Raw genomic sequence first — 18,649 nt, 5'->3', positions numbered from 1 at the left:
CTTCAAATTATGCCTATTTGAAGAGGAGTTGGGGACCTTTTATTATCAGATCCCCATTTTATTACATGACGCTTGCTGTGGACACCCTTAAAAAAAAGGTGTTGAATTATTAAACATTATTAAGGAACCAAAAGTCGGTGGATGGAGAACGTTCAATTTGCATCAGTTCAAGAGGAGATAAATATTTATTATAACAAAGCTGTACTGTTATCCCCTGGCCTATATGAATGGATTTTTTAAAATGCAAAGAAGAACAAAAACAATAATGTTTAATTCTGTCACATTTAGGTTGCATTTATGGAACCCTGACTGAAACCCAATCTCAGCAACTTCACCTGGAATTATTTTCCAATGCCTCAGCTGGGTCCAAAGATTCATTCCTTATTTATTTCTGTACATGCTTGGTATGGATGGAAGGCAATTTGATAAAAGTATAAATATCAAATTCAGGTCCAGTTCAAGTTCATTATCATTTGATAGTGACTCAGCAAAACAGTGTCCAGCCAGACCATGGTGCACACACAAAAGCACATAATACGCAGTACATAGTGATCATATCAATAATCAAAATAAATACATGTAAATATTTAGAATGGTTGTCACGGTGAGAAGATACTGTTCATCAGTCTAACAATCTGTGGGAAGGAGCTATTCCCCAGCCTTTTCTATCCTGATTTTAATGTTCCTGTACCTTCTTCTTCATGGTAGTGGGTTGAAGATACTGCCCACTGGATGAAAAAGGTCTTCTATAATTCCTTGAACCCTATTTAGACAGTGTTCTCGGGAAATATCATCCATGGAGGAAAGGGAGACTCGAGTGATCCTCTTGGCTGTTTTAATGATCCTCTGCATAGACATCCGTCCATATCCCACAGTGATGCGGCCAGACAGGTCACTCTCAATTGTGAAGGGTTGTCAAGATGGGGATCAGTAGCCTTGCCTTCCTCGGCCTCCGTAGGAAGTGTAGGCACTGCTGCACTTTTCTGACTAATGAAGGGGCGCTGTGAGTCCAGGAGAGGTCGTCCTTTGTGTACATGCCAAGGAACTTTGTGCTCTGCCCTCTTCCTACAACAGAACCATTCATGTGTAGTGGAGAATGGTCGATCTTCGTCCTCCTTAAGTCCACAATCATCTCCTTTGTCCCGCTCCCATTGAGAACCAGGTGGTTGTTCTTGTACCATTTTACGATTCTTTCAACCTCCTCTCTGTACTGCGACCCAACACAAGCTAACAACTACTGATTCTGTTGGAACTGAATCTGGCAGAGCAGACGCAAGTCAGCCGCATGAACCGTAGTGGGCTGAGCACATAGCCCTGAGGTGCGCCAGTGCCAACCAGGGCAGACTGTGGCCTTTCCGTCAAGAAGTCCAAAGCTATTGGACAATTTGCTCATCATCTCCATTTGTTTGTTTGTATTTAATTCAGGAGGGTTTGCAAGTCTTTTTAGCAAGATTTGAAAAATAATCAGATGTACACTCCCCTCTAACTAACAGGATTATTTATTATATTCCTGTTTGTGAGATCATATATCATGACAAGATATTAATTATTGAAATTAAAAATTAACCCTGTAGGTGGAGTACCATGAGATTCTCCAAGGACTGCTTCACAATAGTACAAGGTTTCAAAGAACAGGATTCATTTAGAAAAATCTGGAATTAGGTCGGTGCCACCGACAACCTTATTGTATCTACTTCTAAAATCCTCTCTTCTTTTTACAAAAAGACAATAGTCGTAGTTATCAAAAACAACAGTGTGGGAAGGAGTAAATAATGAAGTACAGAAGATATTCCAATATCTGCTACAACAGAACTGAATAACTGCAGAACGGAAGGGTGTTCAACCTAAAACATTAGGATGGCGAAAATGGAGACAGTTGGTGGAGAGTTCAATTTTCCACAGTGGCTGAGATTTTCCAGTATTTTCTCTTTTAAAATTTCCAGCATCTTATTGTAGTTTGATGTTTATAATTTAATAACAATCCTACCCATGCTCCCTGGTGCCAGCTGCTTACCAAAAAAGCATGGACTTTTTAAATTATCCAGTGTAACAAATCATCTATCCACGCAAAACTTCTACAACCTCAAAGGACGACCAATCAACTCTTACTATCAATACTTCAGAAACATATTGGGGAAAAAATGAATTATGCATTGACATTCTCTTTAAACGATAACTGCATTAGGTTTTAATAATCAGAATGGGCTCCAGCAGACATTTAATTTAATCAGTGAAGTAGCAGATTAATCTTCGCGTGCATTGGGTCAAAGAGCCAGAAAAGGAGCATCAAACTTACAAACTGGAGTCCTTGGTAACGGGCAATTGGGAAATCCTTCACGATGTAAGTTGGTAGGTACAGGCAAGTTGGGAGTACGTGTTGCACCCGTGATGGATCGATTGGTGGAGCTGGAGAGGGGAACACAGTCCAGTTATATCAGAGAGCACCACAAAGAACCAAAGGTGGCATTCACCTCTGTGAATCACCTATTATTTGGCATGGTTCACCAAATGAATGTGGCTAAATGCTTTAGCTATGTGACTATTTGCACTTCCCAGCAGTAAATGACAGAAGTCTACACACTGCCTTTGAGTGATGATCGTCATTATCTTACATGAGTTCTCGATTCACATTTTGATTGCGTGTGTGGTCACTCACAATTTCACTGCGAGCAATGCTTGGAGACAGAAATGATGAAAGTTTCCCTTTGTCGTCTAACATCTATCAAAATGCATGAAGATATTGAAAATGCAACAGGTTTCCGGCTACAGTGTGTGCAATAACCACTGTCCTCACTCACCGGGCTCCCTTCGTTGACACAATGTGCCTGGAGACTTGTTTCATCCTTACAAATAAAAAGGGAGGAAATTACAATCTGCTGGACGAACTCAGCAGGTCAAGTAGCATCAGTGAGTGAAAAGGCAATCGTCAACGTCTCAGGTCTCTTCATTGAAACTGATAGTGAAGACAGAAGATAGCTAGCAAAAGGAGGAGGGGATAAGGAGGGTTGAGTCAGGGGCCAGTAGAGGATTGGTGAACGGGCAAGGAGCAAAGGTTCACAGGCATGGGAATAGAGGAATCAAGAGATAGAGGCAGAACACTGACAGGAGAGGGAGAGGGAAAGAAAAATAAAAGGGACAAGATGAGCCAGAGGATGGCGAAAATGGAGACAGTTGGTGGAGAGTTCAATTTTTTTTGGCTTACAAAATGGCACCTTGATTTTAGATTTTAATTTTGTTCAATATTGGTATAAATTGTCTCTCTGTGGGGAAAAAACACCCTCTAGCATTTATAACTTGCATTGCAGTTACGAGTTAAATTAGCAGCATTCTTGGACAGGTGATCAAGTCAGGATATGGCCACTGTATGTGTGCAAACTACTCTGTCCAAGATTGAAAGAAACAGCACTTACTCAGACTCTTTCCCCTCCCATCCATCAACTGCATCAAAAATTTCTCCTGCCTTAGAAAAGCAAATAGTAAAGAAACTCACCCCACCCCATCCATGCTTTCTTCCCCTTCCTCCTGTTTGGGTGAAGATTCATGAACACGAGATTTCGCTGCAATAAACTCAAGAACAGTTTCTTTCCTGCCGTAATCAGACTCCTGAACATAAAATAAGGTTGCCTTCGCCTGTTCTAAAGTGTATGTAATTACACACTTTGCACTGTACGTATTTCGATGAATGGTTTGACTAGCTGGATAGCTCACAAGATGAAATTTCTCAGTTTACTTCAGTACTTGTGACAGTAAACTTGTATAATAGAGAAAACAATGTCGAACCATAGGACAATGCAGCACAAACACAGGCCCATCTAGTCTGTGCCAAACTATTTTTCTGCTTAGTCTCACTGTCCTGAACCCACACAATTTCCCGTTTTAATCCTCCCATCCATGTACCTGTACAACTTTTTCTTAAATGTCAAAATTGAGGCTACATTTACCAATTCAGATGGCAGCTCATTCCATGCTCCCATCACTCTGCATTCCCCCTAATGTGTCCCTTTAAACTTTTCCCCTTTCACCTTTAACCCATTTCCTCTAGATTTTTTAAATTTCCCTTAACCTCAGTATAAAAAGCCTACTTGCATTTTCTCTATCTAAATCCATTATAATCTTGTATACCTCTATTAAATCACCCTTCATTCTACGCTCCAGGGGATAAAGTCCTAACCTGTTTAACCTTTCTCTTAAACTCAGTTCTTCAAATCCTAGTAACATCATTTGTAAATCTCCTCTGCACTCTTTCAGACTCATTGATATCCTTCCTGTAGTTAGGTGACAAAATTGCAGACAATACTACAAATTTGACTTAACCTATGTCTTATATAACATTACCATAACATCCCAACTTCTGTACTCAATACTTTGATTTATGAAGGCCAATGCATCAAAAGCTCTCTATGACCTATCCAACCACTTTCAATCTGGGAATTATGTATCTGTATTCCCAGATTCTTTTGTTCTACAACACTCCTCAGTGCTGTTTACTGTGTACATCTTACCTTGCTTTGAACTTACAAAGTGAAACACTTCACATTTATCTGCATTAAATTCTATCTGCCATTTTGCAGCCCATTTTTCCAGCGGGTCCAGATCCTGCTGCAAGCTTTGAAAGCCTTCCTCACTGTCCACTAGGCCTCCAATCTTGGTGTCATCTGCAAACTTGTTGATCCAATTTACCAGATTGTCATCCAGATCTGGTATAGATGACATACAACAATGGACCTAGCAAACCACTAGTCACAGGCATCTAATCAGAGAGGAAATCATCTACTACCACCCTCTGGTATTTCCAGTAAGGCCAATGTCAAATCAAATTTACTACCTCACTATGAATCTGAGTGGCTGAACCTTCCTTACTAACCCCCTTGTGGGGCCTTGCTAAAGTCCATGTAGGCAACATCCACAGCCCTTTCTTCATCAACTTTCCTGCTAACCTCCTTGAAAAACCTCTATGATTGGTTAAACATGACCTACCATGTGCCATGTTGACTATTCCCAATCAGTCTCTGTCTATCAAAATATCTTTATGTCCGATCTCTTAGAACATTTCAGAAGGTACAGTGTATGTTGTACAGAATCAGAACACATTGTGCAGGATATACAGTTTTACATTAAGCAAGGTAAAATATAGACAGCATGTAAATGAAAATTGTTTAATATATGGTATTATCGTTAGTAGTGCAAGATACAGAGTTCACGGTCTGCAGTGTGGGATATATTGTTAGATGTCCATGATAGGACACAGAGTGCAAGAAGAATCTGTGTTGGATGCATGGTGTTATGGCAAACATGTCGGAATCTACAGAGAGTGTTTTAGGGGATAGAGTATATGGTGAACAGTCAAATATATAGGATATTTTGTGTAACAGGTGAAAAATGTAGGATATATATATTGCGAGAATATGCAATGCAAGATTTTTTAAAATAATTTTTTTTGGGATGCAGGCTCACTGCAGTCCAAGCATGTATCAGTTATCCACAGAGAGAGTTACAGTGAGCAGTGTAGAACCTACAGGAACTGTTGCATAGTGCTGTCTCAGCAAAATGTGCTGCAGTGAGCAAGACCAAGTAAGTATACGAGAGGATTAACAATGTACATGTTAGAGTGAACACTTAGCATTGTGCACAGTACAGAGAACATTACAAAGTGTTAGATGATTAGTTTATTAGTCTGCTGGGAAAGGCTACCAGCAATGCAAGCCATAGAATATTACAGTCAATACAAGGAATATCAGAAACATTGTTAACCATATAACAATTATAGCATGGAAACAGGGCAATTTGGCCCTTCTAGTCCGCACTGATCCAAGTCCCCTCCTCTAATCCCACTTACCAGCACTCTGCCCATACCCCTCCATCCCCCTCCCATCCATATACTTATCTAACTCTTTCTTAAATGACAAAATCGACCCTGCTTCCACCACCTTTCCCGGAAGCCCATTCCACACAGTAACCACTCTCTGAGTAAAGAAGTTCTCCCTCATGTTACTCCTAAACCTTTGGGAGTTGTAAAACCTATTAGAGAGTCAAAACAGAAAAGCAGTGAAAAGGTAGAATGATATAGGGATTATATAGTATTTCAGAGAGCAGCAAAGTTCGTGTGAAAATCTGTTAGTGTGGGGGGCGAGCAGCATGTCAGTGTTGCACTGATCAGTATAGGCAATGTCAGCATGTGTTACAGTGAGCAGTGTAGGTTACATCAGATGCGGTTACAATTAAGGGTGTAGGGTATGTCAGAAATGATTATAGTGAGCAGTGTAGGGTATGTGGGAAACTATTACAGCAAAAAAGTGAGTGTGATCTCAAATTTGAGAAAATGCAGATGCTTCATTGATTTTATGAAATCTGTCTATTTCTTTCAATAACTTACAAACACAAATTGTATGTTAAATAGAACAGAAACAGTCAGAAACTCAAGTAATTATATTAGGTCTGTTCATGGCGATGTTACATATCATTAGGCACATCATAAAACAAGTGTTAAACTGCCAGCAGTTTAATTGTCAAAACATCTTAAGCAGCTTATCTTCATCAGTCACCCCTATTAAGTTGCCACACCAGCTTCTCAATCAACGGGCATTGTTTTTATGCTCCTGGGTTCAAAAGGTAACAGGATTACGATACACATTAACCCATGGGCAATAACTTTTGTGATATCATTTAACATCTATAATGAACAACATTCAACATGCAGATGCACTTTTAAGAGCACATAATACACACAAATGTTAAAAAGAAGCACAATTGAATGCAAGAAATGGCCTTCAAAATCTACCATCTACGGTTGGATAAATTAAAACATGAAGGATCAATACTAATATTATTAGTTTCTTGCAATAGATATTTCCTTGATACTATGTTACCAGCCACTCCAAGCAGGCTTCGTTTCTTTGTCGCATGGAATGTGTTTAATCTCATTGAATAAGGACACGACTGAGTGATCTTAACAGGGTACCCTTGCTAATTAATACTGGTACATCAATTTTGTTATCTTTCTGGAAGTCTACACAAAACAATACAGAACTTCAAACCAAATCCTTCCACCTAGAATACACAAATAAGCAGTTAATACCAAGCTCCTCGGTGGGTGGAAATCAATAAAACATAACTTGCTTATTTCCTGAAAACTGAGGCCGACTTTTGCAACCAATCAAGGGCATTCTGCAGCAGGGAGAGGACATCACTGGGAGTTGTTAAGAAGAGGGGAGAAGAACAAAGACAGAGTTTGTTGAGAGTTTAAAAAGAAGGAATATTATCACTGGGAGAGCGGACAAGAGGACATTAATGGGCGTGGTGAGAAAGAACATCACTGGATACTTTCCACTCTTTCTTGAGCCTCATGATCCGCTAACCAATCTAAAACAAGCAGCTATTGCTCTCCAAACCTGCAATACCCTCTATATCCTTCTTCCCACCCAAGCTATTCTCTTTCCTGCTTATCCCCATAACCCCTTCTCTCCTACCTCATGATCCATTTCTCTCATTTACCCCCTCCTTGCAATCTCTCTTGCATCCACACAATCCTTTCTCCATCACTTGCCCTCCACAAGTCCCCCCTGCCCCTCCCACTGATTCTTTTTCCTTCTCCAGCTCCCAACTCCTGCTGAGCCATCATTACTGCTGCCTCTTCGAGTTTGCCCTGCACAACAATAGGAGCTCATGGATGAAGAGGGGTGTGACAAAAGATTGCTAGTGAGACCCTTGCATTTCCCAACCCTGCCTCGCTCCCTACTTCGCTGCTAAATAATGCCTTCTTGGGCAATTTGTATTTGCTCAATTTTGTTGGCAATTAATATTTAAATGATTGCAGCAAATAGGCTGGTTTCATGCTGGGAGATTATTACAGAGAAAATATTGCTTAATTGGATATTACAAGAAAGATACAAATACATTTAACATACAAGTGGTAACACGCATTATCATTTCTCGGATCCAGAATAACACGAACTCTTTTCACTATGTTTCTCATAAACTTCTCAGATGGCAGAAAGCCAAAGGAGGAAATGAAAGGCAGTGTGAACACCATGGAGATCATGATAATCCACCAACGTGACCACAGCCTCCCGATGTTTCCCCACATCAACTCTACCCAAGCTCATGGTTGTGAGCCAATCTGCATAGTGACAAATGGCTATCATCTGAAGCACATTAAATAACTTACCTCGCCAGCAAAAGAAAACAACCACAGTTCATAAAACTCTTTCAGAAACTCCTTGCTGGAAGTGCACACAGGTTCCAGCTGGTGTTTTATTACACTGAGAGATTGACAACATAAACAGGACTCACTCAAGAAGAAAGTGTCCCTGGGATCAGACTTGAGCATGTCAGCTGCATGCAGCTCTCTGTGAAGCATCTTTCGACCTCCTCCGTGACTTGCGAGGGTTTGCGGAATGTGATCAACACTGTTCATCTTCAATGATGTTTCATCTAGAGACAGAAAATGAACGTTTCACGCTCGGCACCAAGAAATGGGAAGCAAATAAGTAAAGTGGAATTAAGGGTTTACAGCGCCAAGGCCACATACAATGATTGAACATGTTTGGTTTTGTTCATGAGGGATGGCAGAGACACAAATGTCTCCCCCTGCCCCGTGCTAGGTGAATGTTAACATTCAGCACACCTCTCCAAAGGCCAGTGAAGCTGCCACACAGGACAAATGGAGTGCTAATAAGTAACATTGGATTTGTCCTGCTAAATAGCAAAAACAGCATGTAATGTCTCACAACGGATGTATCAGGTTAGTGCTCTTTTGACACCTTGATGAAGGGCTTAAGCCTGAAACATCAGTTATGTATCTTTGTCTTTGCTATATAAAGGAGACTGTTTGACTTGCTGAGTTTCTCCAGCGCTGTGTTTTTACCAGTGCTCGGAATGATGTTGAACAATGAATCAACTAACAGGAGGTGGTGGTTTAAGCAATAGTCCCACCTTCATCAATAGCAGATGACAGTAGTTGAGTGCTAAGGACAAGGAGTAACCATTTATCAGAATTCGGGCGAACGATTGTTCATCTGGGCTCCTTCCTGAAATTCTCAAATGATTATAACCCTAGTCTATCCAATCTTTCTCCATACTGTCCTGCCATCCCAGGAATCAGTCTGGAGAACCTATTCTGCACCCCATGACAAGAATGACTCTCCTCGGATTTGGAGACCAAAGCAGTACAATACTCAAGGTATGGCCTGACCGAGACCTGATACTACTGCAGCAAGACTTCCCTGTATCAAAGTACAAAACCTCTCGCAATAAAAGCTAACAGACTATTTGCTCGGAATCTTGGTCTTCGGCACCTGCAGGCTACAATCTGAGCCTTTGCAGTCCTGGTGTCGGATGAGCACCTGTCAAATGGACTGCACTGCCTAAAGGACCCAATGGCAAGATCTGACGTGTGACTCCAGGCAACGGACTCGATCGGCAAAGCCTGGATTTTATTCCATTGTCACTGGGTCAAATCTAACGAGTTCCTAAGTGTGTTTGGCAGCGCTCCTGACCACGTTTGAAGGTCCCATCCCAGAAACTTCGGCACACGAGGTAGGCCGATTCTGATAAGATGTTAAACGGAGATTTTGTCTTCCTCTGAAGTGCATGTAAAACACTCATTGGCTTCCTTTGGGTGTTGAGAATATTGTGCGATTTTCAGTACTCTGGCCATTACAAGACTCTCAACAAACACTACAAAATGTAGACAATCTACTGGTGCTTCAGGAACATTTGCTGACACATTTTACTCCATTACAAAGAGAATGTTTAGATAAATGCAAGGGAAATTGTACAAAGAAATATTTCAGTGAAGGATTAATCAGTGGCTCGGAGGCAAGCTTTAATAACTGGTGCATTTTGATACATGCTCAAACTTTTCTTCCATAAATTACTGAATATTTATTTACTTCCAACCAAGCACAATTTAGGTGAAGGTCAGAGTCATTAAATATGCAGTAAACAATGTTACAGCCCCATCAGAAGTAGCAACGTGCACAAGAAACAATATTAATAATAACAAAGCCATTAAGGCTGGCAATTGTTGATTTATCCACATTGTAGAATGAAGCCGAGAACTCTAACAGTACCAACGTGCTGCATGGGAGGACAACTCTGTTCTTACTCGTATTGTCCTTCTGATGCAGTCACAGTGACAAACCAGTTTCAGGGACCTGGGATTGATGGTGTCCACATGGGGTTTGCACATTCTTGCCGTGAGCCTGTGACTCAACCCCACCCCCAGGTGCTTTCTACATTCTAATGGTGTGCTGACGGACGATGTCAATTGCCCACTGAATAGATGGATGGGCCGAGAAGCTCAGAGAGTTGATGAGCACGTGAAGGAGAATAGGTTACATGGAAATAAATGGGGGAAGGGGACAGAGAAGATTACCCTGAAAATGAGTGAGACTCGATGGGCTGAATGGCCTCCTACGCAATAAGAAAATATGAGACCTAATTTTAGGAGGGGTGTACATATAAGCCACGAAACCAATTGAAAAGTTTTTACGCTTTACGCTTGACTGTGGTTTCAACCAGGCAAGAGTGAAGCACAAAAGTCCGCAGACTCTGCGATTGCAGTAAAAACACACAGAAATGTTGGAGGGATTCCGGTGGTCTTGAAGCACTCATATGAGGTACGGATATATTACTGACATTTTAGGGTTCAGGCCCGAAACGTCAGTAATATATTTTTACCTCCTATGGATGCTGCGAGGCCGGCTGAGCTCCTCCAGCATTTCTGAGTATTTCAACTGCAGGCAAAACAAGTATTTGCACACCAGGCACAAAGAGAAGAAAGCAGGAGCAGAGATGGCAAATAACAAAGATGAAAGCCTCTTACACACAAAAGTACAACAATGCACTATGATTTTTTTTTTTGCTGCAGCTCCAATGACCTGAGCCACCAACAAGCCCCCTGTTCACTTTGTTTCGCAGACCATGTTCCCCCTTTCCATTCCTGTTCCTGGTTCAGCTTATACATGCTTTGAAACCCCGGGCCTCATTTTCCTTTCAGTGTGCGCCCACACACTGCTGTTACTGGACCACCCTTCACAGTCCACTTGATCAGAATGACGCATCTTCCTTTCAGGCTGGCTTGAGCTCAACTTTTCCTGTTCACACTGTAAGGTCTGATCTCCCATCATTCTTTATGGTCCACTTGCATTCTGCTCTGCAGGTTCCTTTCAGGTTCCCCGCTCTTATTGGTTCACCCTACACATCTACTTCCAGGTTCAAGCTACGTCTTCCTTCCAGGTTCACCCTACAAGGCTTGCTTTGCCTTCACCCTTTCAGGGTATCCTGTGCTCTCCTGTAACTGAGCACCTCGCTACCTTCTTCCATTCAGTTATCTTTGTCTATGTGTTTGAACAGACCTGACGCATGACTCATTACAACTCCTAGCATTGCCCGGCCACTGTCAAAGTTCGAGCTGATCCCAGCACATTCGGTGGCCCATAACTGATGTATATTCCTTGGTTAGTTGCCCCAAGGATCTATTCATCTCTTTTACTGATTCATTCGGCACAGACTGTTGGGCCTTCACTATTTCTACTGCACTATCCATTGTTTCCCTTGCCTTGAACAACCATCATTCATGGCCAAAATGGGACGCCCAGTGTATTTCATTCCAGTAATTCCAGGCAGCATGGTTAGCATGCAATGCCATTACAGCACCAGCCATCCAGATTCAATTCTGGGGCTGTCTGTAAGGAGTTTGTATGTTCTCTCTTTGTCTGTGTGGGTTTCCTCCAGGTGCTTTGGTTTCTTCCGTCCCTTCAGAACATACAGGGATTGTAGGTTAATTAGGGTATTTTGGGTGGCACAGGATTTTGGGCAGAAAGGCCTAACACAGTTGAATTTCTGAAATCCTCCATTTTTTGCCACAGATATTACAGTATGTTGATGGCCATTTTCTGCGACTCCAATTTTCTTGACGTAAATTATTTTTCCATCCTTTCGTTTTAATGCCCTCAATATTCTTTGTGGGTAACTAAAGTAGCGTCTGAAAATTCCGAGGGATGAAAGACACAATTTTAGAACAACAACCAGCCCAAATTTCTCTCGGTAGAAAATACCCCGTCATTTTAAACTTGATGATAAAATCATTGCTGACAAGGTCATCCTGAGGAGTGAACCGCGTTTGCTGTTCAGGACATCCACTGTTTCTCTGACAGGTTCAAGTTGCAAATTTTGAACAATCATTTCCCTTCCCCTCCACACAGAAAGGTTAATTAATCTTGACCTATCGCCACAGAAACAGTTGAAACAAAGTGCAATGCCACAAGGGCTTTGTTAAACTTGCTGATTTTGCTCCAACACTACATCAGAGGTGCAATTCATGAAGAGCCAGGGTTCTGGTGTGTAGCCTAATACGCAGGAGAGACATTTGGAGAAAAGATATTGGGGACAGTGTTTGCAGGTTTGCCAATATCCCAAGCCTTCAGTCTAATTAAAAAAAATACAATTGCATATTGATTGTCAAGAAGCAAATGCTTAAGGATGACTCTGCTCTTCATAACCAGCTCACAATGGGATCGATAACTTGCTCACTGTACTTCATTCAGATTGCTGCATATCCTTCACCAGCTATCAACAATAATGAACTGTGGCAATGGTAGAGCATTGCTAATTACGGATTTCTTGTCTATCGTGCTCCAACATTAGAACTCCAAAGAAAAAAATTAATCATAACCACTGCTCTAAAATAGTGGATCTATAGTATTAATTGAAGCCTATGTTACTGAAGAACGACATGGCACGTTATCATAATTCATAATTAAAGGATAAGAGGACGATTCATTGAAACATATTATCACATTACTGGCACCACCTTAGCAGAAGTAGTTGTCTTGCCAACTGACACCAGACTTCCAGACTGAGCTCTCCCAGTGTCACGATGAGTCTAAATTCATTACCCAGTATCAACCTCACTGTACAGGATAGCAAGATCAACCCCCGTTCAACATCCAGGCTGGCTTAGTTATTCTCTATTTTGTTGACATTTCTCATTGCTACCAGCCAGAATGTACGAAACACTCTGGCCGGCAACAACCCCAGCTGACGTTATCTAGGAAATTATAGGCCGGTGAGCCTGACATCAGTAGGAGATAGGTTGTTGGAAGGTGGTCGAAAAGATTGGATATACAAGTCAGGGTATGTTTGAAATAATCTGGCTTTGTGCATAGTGGGTCATGTTTAACAAATCTTATATTGTTTTTCGAGGTGGTAACCATGAAAGTTAATGAAGCTAAGTCTGTGAATGTTGTCTACATGGACTTTAGTAAGGCCTTTGACAAGTCCCACACATGAGGTTAGTCAGGAAGGTTCAGTTGCTAGGTAGTCATGGAGAGATAATAAATTAGATTTGTCAATGGCTTTACTGGAGAAGTCAGAGTGTTGGTGGATGACTGTCTCTCTGATTGGAGGCCTGTGACTAGGTCCATTATTATTTGTCATCTATATCAATGATTTAGAGATGATAATGTGGTAAATTGGATCAATAAGCTTGCAGATGACTCAAAGACTGGAAGTGTGATAGCGAGGAAGGCTTTCAAAGCTTGCAGAGTGATCTGGGCCAGCTGGAAAAATGGGCTTCAAAGTGGCAGATGGAATTTAATGTGTGAGGTGTTGCATTTTGAAAGGACAAGCACGGTAAATGGTAAGGCACTGAAGAGTGGAGTAGAACAGATGCATCTGGAAATACGGATACACAATTCTTTGAAAGGGGCATCACAGGGTTGTAAAGAGAGCTTTTTGCACATTGATGTTCATAAATCAAAATATTGAGTACAGGAGTTGAATGTTATGGTGAAGTTGTAGAAGACATTGGTGAGGCCAAATTTGGAGTATTGTCTGCAATTTTGGTCACCTAACTGCAAGAAATATATCAATAAAATTGAAAGTGTGCAGAGAAGATTTACCAGGATGTTGTCGGGACTGGAAGAACTGAGTTACAGGGAAAGGTTAAACATGTTTGAACTTTATTCTCTGGAGTGCAGAAGAATGAGGGAGATTTGATAGCAGGATATAAAATTATGATGGGTACAGATAGAATAAATGCGTAGGCTTTTTCCTTTGAGGTTAGGTGAGATCCAAACCAGATGACATGGGTTAAGGGTGGAAAGGCGAAGTTTAGGGGGGGACATTAAGGAGAATTTCTTCACACAAAGAGTGATGGGAGCGTGGAATGAGCTGTCAGCTGAAGTGATGAATGCAGCCTCAATTTTAACATTTAAGAAAAGTTTGGACAGGTACATGAATGGAATGGGTACAGAGGGATATGGACTGGGTGCAGGTCAGTGGGTCAAGGCAGAATAATAGTTTGGCAGAGACTAGAAGGACCAAAGGGTCAGTTTTCTGTCCTGCATTGTACTATGGTTCAATGGTTCTATGAAAGGAGAAACAGGAGGAGGCCATTTGGTCTCCAATGCTGTTCAATAGGATCAAGGGTGATCTCTTACTTCAGCCCCAAATTTCACCACATGAATTTCATATGCTTTTCCTCCCTGAACAAACAAAAATCTGATGAATTGACTGAGAATATGAGCTGGCATAGGCAAACTTGGTAGAGAAATGCCAAGATCCCCTGCTCTTTGAGTGACAATTCCACCCCAACCCCCCCCCCCCCCCCAGTTGAGGGCGTGATCCCAGAGGAAAATTCAATCCTGGATCTATCTTCTAGGTTTCAATCATATTACCTCCATTTCTTCTAAGCCATGAACAATATATACCCAATATACTTAACTGCTTCTCGTATGTCAAACTAATCTCCTTAGAAATCAATTTGTTGAAACTTCATTACACCCCTGTATCCCAAGTAGGTACAGAGAACAGACCTGTACACAATGTTCAGAGGCAGTATCGTTGACTCTCCATATCAATGAAGCAAGATATATTTGCTCCTATGGGCAAATCATTTTGCAATAATGACTATCATATAAGAACATTAAGAGAGAGATGAAAATTGTTCACTGAGCGCAGCTCAGACCATCACACAAACTCCCCTTCCCTCCATCTAAATTTCCTGTTGCCCAGGGAAAACCAGGCAGCATTAAAAAGGCTCACAAGAGTAAAACGCGAGCGTCTGCAGATACTGTGGTTGAAGTAAAAACTCAGCAGGTCAAACAATGTACTTTATAGAATGAAGATAACAATACAGAACCAACGTTTCAGGCTTGAGCCGTTCAAGATAGGAAGGGCTCAAGTCCAAAATGTTAGTTACTCATCTTTATCTTTGCTCTATGAGTACAGTATAACTCCAATTATCCAGAATCAGGCTGTACAAAATGCTCATTTATCCAAAAAATTTTTTCAGAGTCGAACTGAACTCACTGGTTCACCTGACAAGAAATTAGAACAACGATTGCCCTTGATTCAGGTAACTCCCTCCCCTTCTCTCTTTCCAATACTTCTTTACCTTCCCCTATTGACTTTTCTCTCCAGCTCTCCCTCTCAAACTGCAGGGCACTGTCTCCCAGTTGCAAGCATCCCTTGTCCCCACACCATTAAGGGGAGTGACCTCCTAGGTTGGAGTGGAGGCTTCGGGCTCCCGGGCAGGAGCAGAACCACAGTGGGGATGGGTTAGTGATCAGCGGCAGCGGTTGGGAGGGGGAGTGTGTGCAGGTGCAGACTGGGTCCGTGCTTTGCTCCATCATCGAGAACCAGAACGCGAAGCTGAAACAGCTCCTGCCGGAACGAGCCCACAGGGAAACAGGAGCCCACCGACTCACCAGTGAGTGTTCCGCCAGCATCCCTGGAGATCAGGAGCAGTAGTAGTTCTCGGCGATCGGTGCGGAATCGGGGACGTGTCGGGGATTGGCAGAGTTCTCGGCGATCGGTGCGGAATCGGGGACGTGTCGGGGATTGGCAGAGTTCTCGGCGATCGGTGTGGAATCGGGGATGTGTCGGGGATTGGCAGAGCTCTCGGCGATCGGTGTGGAATCGGGGACGTGTCAGGGATCGGCAGAGTTCTCGGCGATCGGTGCGGAATTGGGGACGTGTCGGGGATCGGCAGAGTTCTCGGCGATCGGTGTGGAATCGGGGACGTGTCGGGGATCGGCAGAGTTCTCGGCGATCGGTGCGGAATCGGGGACGTGTCGGGGATCGGCAGAGTTCTCGGTGATCGGTGCGGAATCGGGGACGTGTCGGGGATTGGCAGAGTTCTCGGTGATCGGTGCGGAATCGGGGACGTGTCAGGGGTTTGGTAGTGGCCAGCATTTTTTTTTGGTGAGAATTGAACCTTATTTTAATGATTAAAAGGCCTTCCCTTGTTGTTTGTTGTTGTTTAATTATTGATACAAGTGATATGCTGTTGCTACTAGGGCTGTTTTTAAAAAAATATCAACAGTTCTCCGAAAACTTCAGTCATCTGAAATGGGTCTGGTCCCAAACATTTTTGGGAAGAAGATCTATGAGAGCGAGTTTGCACACCACTATATTCAAAGACTGCTCTATCCTGCTGTTCTCAGACCCCTGACAAAAGCTCACACAAATGAAATCATGTTGATTTTGTTCTGTTCTATCTGATCTCTCTCTCTGCAACTGCTCTATGAGGTATGGGTTAACGAGCTGGATTGCATGCAAAATGAACTTTCTCCCTGTACCTCAGTATATGTGACAATAGACTTGAACGTTGAATTGGACCCTTCACCCTTGTAAATTTATGCAGCCCATCAAGCACCCATTTGCACTGACCCCACTTCATTTCTCCCCACTTTCCTCTCAACTGTTGTTAACACCTACACATTTGGGCTATTTTCTGTAAAGGTTCCATTAGTGTCATGTAATATTAAACTTAGAATGTAACATTCTATCATAAAGACAGAGTTGCCACTTGGTCAAACGCCCCTCTCAGAAATGAGGACCCAGTGAGGAATGAACTCACACCCCTGGTCTCCAAGACCAGTGCTCCAACCACTGAGCTACCAGAGCCTCTGTGCTACCTAATCTACCAACTTGCACATCTTTGAGATGTGGGAGGAAACAGACAATTAGAGGGCGAATGTGCCAACTCCACACAAACCGCACCCAAGGTCAGGATTGAATATGAGCTACTCAAGATGGGGAGACAGCAGATCTACGAACTGTGCAGCCCCAAATTAGACAACGCAACACAGTTAGAAATCATTGACTAAGTCTCAAATGGAAACATCCTGCTCATCATACTCAGGGAAGACTTGAGAGATGGTAGAGGGTCCTACGTCACAGGCTGGTGGATAAATTGTCCTCGCTGGGATTCCACACCCCATTCTGCAACTGGATTCTGGACTTCTTAACCGAAAGGCAACAATCAGTCCGGGTTGGTAGTAAAACCTCAATCCCATCATGCCATACCTCAGCGCTGTGTGCTCAGCTCACTACTGTTCACGTTGCTAACTCATGACTGTATTCCCAGGCTCAGTTCGAACAGAATCATCAAGTTTGCAGTTAATATGACCCAACTGTTGGCCTCATCGGCAACACTTATGAGTCAGTGTAGAGAGAGGAGTTTCAAAGGCTCGTAAAGTGGTGCAAGAAAAACAAGCTGAGTCTCAAGGTGGACCAGACAAGGGAGATGATTGTGGACTTCAGGAGGATGAAGGTCGACCATTCTCCACTACACATTAATGGTTCCATCGTGAAGAGAGAGCAGAGCACAAAGTTCCTTGGTGTACATGTAAAGATCAACCTATCCTGAACCCACAACACCTCCCTGAAGAAGGGCTCAGCTCTTAATCATTGATTATCTTTACCTCCTATCGATGCTGCATAACCTGCTAAGTTCTTCCAGCATTTTTGGGTTTTCATCAGTGTCGGCACCAAGGGGGGATGGGGGGGAGGGGGTCATTTGCAGACATTGACCTCCCAAAATGAGGTATTGTGACCTCCGCCCACCCGCTCACGGTCCTTGCCCTCCTTCACCCATAGCCTAGCGTCCAGCATTCCTAGTCCACAACATAAGCAGTGAATTTGTCTGTATCGTCTGGGGGGAGGGGACAGTGGTGGCGCACGGAGGTTCATGCCTCCCACCTCCCCTAAGACTTGTTCTGGTGCAGACCCTGTTGATTTTACCTCTTCGTTAGACAGGGAGATGCAGCCACAATCCCTAAGGAGCGCAAGGCTATCAGTCCCCGCCTTGACAAGATCTTGACGACTTTTTACAGGAGCTCAATTGAGAGTGTGTTGTCTGGCTGTGTTATTGTGCAGTCTTCTTCTTTGGCTTGGCTTCGCGGACGAAGATTTATGGAGGGGGTAAAAAGTCCACGTCAGCTGCAGGCTCGTTTGTGGCTGACCAGTCCGATGCGGGACAGGCAGACACGATTGCAGCGGTTGCAAGGGAAAATTGGTTGGTTGGGGTTGGGTGTTGGGTTTTTCCTCCTTTGCCTTTTGTCAGTGAGGTGGGCTCTGCGGTCTTCTTCAAAGGAGGCTGCTGCCCGCCAAACTGTGAGGCGCCAAGATGCACGGTTTGAGGCGTTATCAGCCCACTGGCGGTGGTCAATGTGGCAGGCACCAAGAGATTTCTTTAGGCAGTCCTTGTACCTTTTCTTTGGTGCACCTCTGTCACGGTGGCCAGTGGAGAGCTCGCCATATAATACGATCTTGGGAAGGCGATGGTCCTCCATTCTGGAGACGTGACCCATCCAGCGCAGTATGGTAGTATCCAGTGCAGTATGGTAGGTGCAAAGCA

At 43.0% G+C, this 18,649-nt stretch overlaps 1 protein-coding gene across 11 annotated transcripts in view; it reads right to left on the bottom strand.

Annotated features, from left to right (window-relative positions):
* Positions 1-18,649, bottom strand: part of LOC138742262 (N-acetyl-beta-glucosaminyl-glycoprotein 4-beta-N-acetylgalactosaminyltransferase 1-like) — a 710,446-nt gene that overhangs the window by 120,536 nt on the left and 571,261 nt on the right. For all 11 annotated transcript variants that reach the window (XR_011344024.1, XM_069896414.1, XM_069896402.1 and 8 more), the window contains 2 exons: positions 8,290-8,430; positions 2,297-2,406 (listed from right to left, as the gene is read on the bottom strand). Coding sequence is in view for 10 of the 11 variants with exons in the window: in XM_069896414.1 (XP_069752515.1) it covers positions 2,297-2,406; positions 8,290-8,430 (251 nt within the window). In the remaining variant the exon portion in view is untranslated. The remainder of the gene's footprint in view (positions 1-2,296; positions 2,407-8,289; positions 8,431-18,649) is intronic.

Source organism: Narcine bancroftii, chromosome 1, assembly GCF_036971445.1.
Source record: "Narcine bancroftii isolate sNarBan1 chromosome 1, sNarBan1.hap1, whole genome shotgun sequence".
Taxonomy (NCBI): domain Eukaryota; kingdom Metazoa; phylum Chordata; class Chondrichthyes; order Torpediniformes; family Narcinidae; genus Narcine; species Narcine bancroftii.
This window is presented reverse-complemented; position numbering and strand designations above follow the sequence as displayed.